Genomic DNA, 7,096 nt, shown 5'->3' on the forward strand with positions numbered 1-7,096 from the left:
ACATACGTAAGATATATTCAAAGGCCCACTTGCCATCTTGAGTGTCACACAAACACAGAAGTTGGAAGGAATTGGGAACACAGCAACAACGCAGGATATCTTTGAGCAGGCTGTGACAGGGTTCTGGCTCCGTCCAATAGGCCCAAACACAAAGGCTCTAGAATTCTGGGCTGGAAGGGATCTTAATAGTGATCCCTTCCCAGCACAGTCCTGTCTCAATGCTGCTCAACAGAAACCTCTGGTTACTGAGCAGTTATTTTCTTCCCTGTTAAATCCTCATTTAAATAATATCATTGCCCTTTACAGCTCAGAGATGTTAAGCGACTTCCACATGGCCACACAGCTAGGGATCCTAGCACAACGCCTACATCTGCTAGTGTACGTAAAAGAACACAAACAGGGACCAAAAAAGAAAAGCAGAGGAGAAAATAAATAATAAACAAAACAAGTAAGTAGGTGTGGGAAGGAAAGTGATGGAGAGTTCAGAGGGATTACAGGAACAAATTGTCTGAGGAGGAGAAGCAAAGAAACAGAGATGCTACGCTAGCCAGAAACACTAGGCAAAACCTCATGTTCCCAAAAAAACATGTCCTCAAATCAAGGGAGATCTGGTTGTGTCCTCCAGACCCAAAGGAAGCTGGTAGGGGAAGGGTTGGAAGAGGCAGTCGGTGAGAAGCCTGGAAAGTTCTCAGGGCTCAGGGCTGGATGGAAGGCTGGTGGGAGGAGCCACAGCAAGGTGAGAATAGCCCTGCACCCCCACGCCAGCCTGGTTCCTAGAGCTGAGAATATGGTCTAGACAGGAAGTGATTAAGGCATAAGTAAAGGTTTCCCCAAAGGTCAGGTCAGGGAAAGGCCAGGGCTGCCACAGGGCTGGAGGCAGAGCAAAGGGCAAGCCTGCCAGAGATGGGCATGTGGACCCCACTTCCCAGCATCCTGCTGGCAAAAGCCTTGCAGTCCAGGAAGAGTGACCCCCATCTCCACGGTCCAGTTACCTGCTGCCTTCCAGAACTGGCCCTGGGCCTTAGCGGGCCTTCCCCACACTTGCTTCTAGGACACACACATTTCACCAAAGGTTTTCAGGGCTTGGTAACCTACCCTCAGGGCAGGGTCTGCAGAAAACACCTACAGATACCTCGATGTTTTAGTTAATGGTAAACTAGATGACTCAGTGTGTGAGTGTGGCATCTTGGACTTCTAAGTATTCCTGCAACCTAGCACAAGCCTGACTGAATCCTTGATGACCAGATCTGTTGTTGGGATATTTGGAAGTGGCTGTTGCAGCATGCTGATTTAATCTGAGTGTGCATTCAGCAAGTTTGTGACTTCTAGGTGGGTGGGTGGAAATTATAGAACAGTTTGTGTTATGGGACTGGGTCAGCTCCCAAGCATCACCAAATTTCACCAGGCTCAGAGAAGATACATGATGATGAAGAAGCAAGAGAGAACATTCCAGAAATGCAGAACTTCCTACAAGTTAGCCCTTTCCAGTAACAACTCCATTGTTTGGAGGGGCTGCCTGAGCTCATTCAGAAATTCCCTGAAGAGTGACACGGAGGTAACTAGAACAGATGATTTCTGAGGGCTCAAGGGTGCTAAGGTTCTCTGAAGCCAGCCAACAGCCTCTGAAAGCTGCTCTCAAATGTCAGCTTGAGAAACATGACAAGGAACCGAAATCATATGTGGCTGCTTTCAAGGAGAGGAATAGGAATACAGTTACTTTTCTTGTTCTGGAATCACTTCCTCAGTTCTGGAATCTCTTAGTTCTCAGCCTACAAAGATTCTGGAGGCAGGAATTTGGGGGCAGCTGTAACTATGGCTATAGTTGGCTTGTATTCTTTTGTTTTCGACAAACATACCAGAAACAGCAGGGGTCACGAAAGCATTGCTGAGCCGCGTTGCTGAGCCGGAGAACCAAATGCTAATCCCAGCTCAGGTCCTCACATCCCAGCTCAGGTCCTCACCGGCCTTCAGACCTTGAGTGCCGGATAATGTCACTGGAGCCTCAATTTCCTCATGGTAGGCCTCTACTGGGGTGAGGATGCTGCACAGCTAATTGGGATCCTGTATGTACAGTGCTTGAGCAGTGAGGATATACAGTAAGTGCCCAATGTTTGCGGGTTTAATAGTAAGCAAAACTGGAAGAGTAAATTAAACATAATATGTTTCAGGTGGCTGCTATCTGGCTTCTTCTGGGCCTGCTACACCTTACCTTCTGATCCTGCACATCTCAGTTACTTCTCCCACACATTTATTCACCAAATCCAGAGCCAAGGGATTTCTCACTCTTAAAACCTAGATCCCCTCACCCAGTGAAATTTCAGTCCCACTGAAGGCAAGTCGGAAATAAACAGGCTAAGATTCTTAGGGAGCTCTCAAAAGGTAGGTCCAGTGATACAGTGCTCACTCTTTGTGGGCAGTGAGGGGAAAGAGCCCATGATGAAAACTCTAAGTTGCTCACATATGTGTAATGAGAACAGAGAATGGAGTTGAAAGGAAGATTAAGGGTTAAAATGGCAGAGTCCAGAACACCGAGGAAGAAGAATAAGAGGCTTGTAGTTGGGTATGAGGTAACCAAGCAGGACAGATAAGAGGAGGGACAGGGCTCTGGGCCAGTGACAGCAGGTCCAGAGTCCTTGAGGGACATATGTAAGGCACTATTGTTCTTTCAAACATCCTTGGTGCTACTGCAGCTAATTGTGACAGACTAAATTGCAAGGATGGCTTCTAACAAGAAGCCTCTACCTAGGAGACCACCCAGTCCACCCCATGACAAGGGGCTATGGATAAGGTAACCAAGAAAGACCGCGACTTGGTGGCCAGAAGACACCTAACTCTGCCTCTCATTAAAGCTACCAGCAGCTGATCATGTAAATGTAAAAACAAAGGGAGCTTAGTATAATTAGCAGCACTTGAGACACCTGCATGGAGAGGGTGTGATGCTGGCCAAGTCCAATGACTAAGAGCAAGCAGTCAAGGTCAAAACTGGAATCAGAGATGAACAGAAGGAAGCTCTAACTACCCCTGACTGGGTGGGCAGCACATGAACACTGCATGATCATCCCAGGCCCGGCCAGGAGGACAGGCATAGGATATATGGCCCTCCATTGGCTCAGCCCATGATAGCCCAGAGAACTAAGCAATCTCAAGAGGTATCACCTCAGCCTTTGTCCAGTTTCTGCCACTGTGAGACAAAAGAAATCAAATAATTTTTTCCTTCCTTAAAACCCCTCCCTCTCTAGGGAGTTTCTCTCGCTTTTCCTCAGTTTCTCACAGTTCTGTAATCATTCTTAATAAAGTTTGCATTCCACTTTGTGTATTTCCAACCACATCATTAATCTTCTTTGACTTGAGACAACAAAGTCAGAGTCACTGTCCCAGGTCAATTTTTTCATGACTGTGAATGTCCAGCATCTAATGTTCTTGGGTCATACACAACTGGACTGTGAAAGGCCCCAACATACAGAACCCCTGCATCACCAACATGGAAGAAACAAGCACAGTCTCCCCAAGGAGCTCCCATTTAAAAAAAAAAAAAAATGCTCATCTGGATAGAGCTCTGGTTTACTTAAAACAAAATAAAACAATGCCAACCTCCTGCTTTAGCTCCAGCCACAGGATGATGAGGTTTCAAGGGCCCTTAGAGATCAGTCAGCCTCAGACCCTGCCTTCTGCCTCAGATTCACACAAACTCATTCATTGCTCAGACGGGCAGGCTGAGGAGGAAGGCTAAAGTCACTGGAAGCCAGCTAGATCTAGGCCTCCCAGCTTCCTGTTCTTTCCACAGCCCCAAGCAGCCGCTCACCTGAATGGTGCCAGTTCTGCATCAGGGCCTGAGTGGCAGCAAGCACTCTGTCCTCACCCTGAGGCCCCCTGGGAGCATAGCCAGATCTCAGGGCTCCAACTCCTCCTAAGTGGTTTCCAGCTCCAGGGCTACGCTGGGACCCGGCCAACTCTCAGATTGTGTGGGTAAGGGAGGTTCTCCCAGCTAGAGATAAGGAGGCTCCCAGGAAGAATGGCCGGCCCCACCCCTGACCCCTGCTGACAGGAAAAACCTTAGAAGAACTGTGGGAAGAGGGTCTGGGACTGGGTTAACAGAGAAAGAAAATGCAAGAAACCAATGACTCCTCTACCAATTCTCTTGGGCTAGCAACTTTCATCTTCACAAGCACTCATCTGAGCTGGGGTATACGGTCATCTCCCCTGCTCCATAAAAGTCAGGATAAACAATGAGATGTCATTGGGGGTGGGGAAATGTTCTAACCATATCAGTGATTGACTTGGAGAGGTAGTGAGTTCCCTATCACAAGAGGTATACAAATAAAAGTTGAGTAAGTACTTGGTAAGGCTTTTGGAAGAGTTTTCTGGTCTCCTCTACCTTAAGGTTGTATAGCTCTGAGACCATGTGAAAGAGAAAGCGAGAGACCTGAAGGGAAAATAGACAGGGAAGTCTTGCAGGAGAGTGGGCCCACCAGGCTGCCTCCTCTTACCTGGGAAGCCTTGTTCCTCCCCTCATACAGCAGCAGCTCTTCTGACAGCAGGAGAGTTCGGGCAGGGTTACAGAGATCTAGGGGCTGAAAACCAAACAAGCTGAGCAGGAGTGCAAAGAGGCCTGGGAGGGGCATGCCAAAGCCAGCTATAAAGAACCCTCCTGCAAAGAGAAGGCTCCCCTACCTCCACCCCAGACCCCATGTGCTCCTCATACCCAAGATGGAAACAGAAACAGACTCCTCTCCCTGGTTCAGAACTGTGGCAGACACCTTCCCCACCAGTCCTCACCACAAGAGCTGTACTTGCAGGCAGGAAGTCCAACCACATGCTCGGGCCCTCTGCAGTCCTCCCCTGCTACCCACCCCCACACCAGACTCCTAGGCCCTCCCAGCCTCCATCCGCCCTATGTAGGTCTTAACAGGAAGGTTCTTGCTGTCAGGTCCGGGAGGGCATCTTGAGAGCCCCATGCTAGGAGATTCGGCCAGTCAAGTTCCTTCAAGGCCCAGACTGGTCCTTCAAGACCAGGTTGCTCAAATTCCAGGCCTGAGTAAACTGACTCCTTGCCCTTATCAGTTGCCCAGGAACCAACTCTCACCCAAACTTCTCACCCTACCACCCTGTCTGGTCCAGCTCGGAGAAAGTACCCATGCTCTGGATGACCCAGCTGCATCTGTCCTTAGGAACGTATATTTGTCACAAGGTTAAGTCCCTGACCTCAAGCAAGGGGAGATAGAAAGATCATGAAACAAGCATCTACCATACACAGCAGCCTGGATGCAGTTCATAAATAAGGTGAGGCCAAAGGAGCAAGATTCAAGTGAATTTATGCAGCATGGCTTCATTAAATAGAATTCAAAAGGAAGCCAAACAAAAAATGCTGCTTAGGGAAACATACCCAGATAGGAAAACAAAGCAAGGCTGGTCATCAGGCCAGTCTGAGGGCCTGATGGGTCTCTGGTGGGAAGGGAGGGCCTCACTGTAAGGAAGAGACGGGACAGCCTCTATATACAGCAAGTGGTTACTCCTTTATCTTGTGGCATTTTTTCTCTAATTCTTTGTTTTGTGTATTTAAGTGCTATGCCATTTTTAGTTTGAATATTTGTTTAAAGTTTTTCATTTTTTATAACTTTTTAAAAAATAATTTAATTTAAAAAAATTTACTACATTTATTTATTGTGTGTATGTGTGCACATGTGTATGTGTGTGGGAGGTGTGTGTGTATGGAGACTGGAGGACAACTTGCAGAAGTCAGTTCTCTCCTTCCAGCACATGGGTCCCAGAGATCAAACTCAGATCTTTTGCTTGGCAGCAAGCCCCTTTACCCACTGATCCACCCCACCAGCCCTAAAAGACAAAAGTTACTAGCCCTTAAAAGGCAAAAATAAAAATAAACAGGCATGCAGTATGCACCTAGACTCCCAGTCCTCTGGATATCGAGGAAGGAGGATGGTGAGCTCAAGGCCAGCCACGGGCTGGGGATGTAGCTCAGGGGTAGAGTGTTGACAGAGCATGAGCAAAGTCCTGGGTTTGATCCCTAGCACTGAAAGGAAAAAAGAGAGAAATGCACAGCATGATATAAAATAAGAGCTTTTTATTTTTTTTAAAAAAGTGTGTAAGTAACCTAAATGTTCATATAAGTAAACATCTGAATGATGGAATTAATAAACATTTAAGATGAAAGAAATGTACCACATCTTATTATTTATTCATATGCTGATGGACATTTAAGTGGGTTCCATTTCTTTGCTGTTGTGCCCAGCAGCAATAGACATGGGTGTGCCTGTGTTTCTGTGGTAGGATGTAGAGTCCTTTGGCTCTATACTCAGAAAGTGATATGACTGGGTCATCTAGCAGTTATACTTTTAATTTTTTTAAAACCTCAATATTGAAAATGTGGTACACATGCATAATACAATGTTATTCCGCCATTAAAAAAAAAGAAATTATGGAATTTACAGGAAATGGAAAGATCTGGGAAATATTATATTAAGCAAGGTAACCCAGACTTAGAAAGATAAATATGGCATGTTCTCTTTAATATGCAGACTCTAGCTTTAAATGTTTATATATGTGGGTGTGGGTATAGGTATAGGTCATGTAACCAGAAGAGGGACCACAGAGGGGAAAGAGTTGTGGAGAAAAGACAGGGGTGGCGGTAGTAATAGCACACATGTAATGAAGGCAGAAAAGAGATCACTGAGGGGAGGAGGGTATGTGGGGGCAGTGGCGGGGGCAGCGTGTGGGAGAAGAGGGTGGGAAGAGGATCAATAAAAACAAATTAGTTTTAAAATGCCATCATGAAACCTAAGACTTTGTATGTCAATTAAATAATTAAAAGAAAGAAGGGCTGGAGAGATAGCTCAGCAGTTAAGAGCGCTGGTTGCTCTTGCAGAGGACTGGGGTTCAGTTCCCGGTACCCAGATGGTGGCTAAGAACCTCCAGTTCCAGGAGAATTTGATGCCCTCTTCTGACCTCTGTGGGCATGACATAGGTACACTTACATACATGCAGGCAATACACTTATATACATAAAATAAAAATAATAGTGGCTGGAGAGATGGCTCAGCGGTTAAGAGCACTGACTGCTCTTGCAGAGGACCTGGGTTCA

The 7,096-nt window shown here is 46.6% G+C and overlaps 1 protein-coding gene across 4 annotated transcripts in view; it reads right to left on the reverse strand.

Annotated features, from left to right (window-relative positions):
- Positions 1 to 7,096, reverse strand: part of Rgs3 (regulator of G protein signaling 3) — a 127,021-nt gene that overhangs the window by 65,448 nt on the left and 54,477 nt on the right. For all 4 annotated transcript variants that reach the window (XM_008833499.2, XM_008833500.2, XM_008833505.3 and 1 more), the window contains one exon: positions 4,488 to 4,571. In XM_008833499.2, coding sequence (XP_008831721.1) covers positions 4,488 to 4,571 — 84 coding nt within the window. The remainder of the gene's footprint in view (positions 1 to 4,487; positions 4,572 to 7,096) is intronic.

Source organism: Nannospalax galili, unplaced genomic scaffold, assembly GCF_000622305.1.
Source record: "Nannospalax galili isolate Female #2095 unplaced genomic scaffold, S.galili_v1.0 scaffold34, whole genome shotgun sequence".
Classification (NCBI taxonomy): domain Eukaryota; kingdom Metazoa; phylum Chordata; class Mammalia; order Rodentia; family Spalacidae; genus Nannospalax; species Nannospalax galili.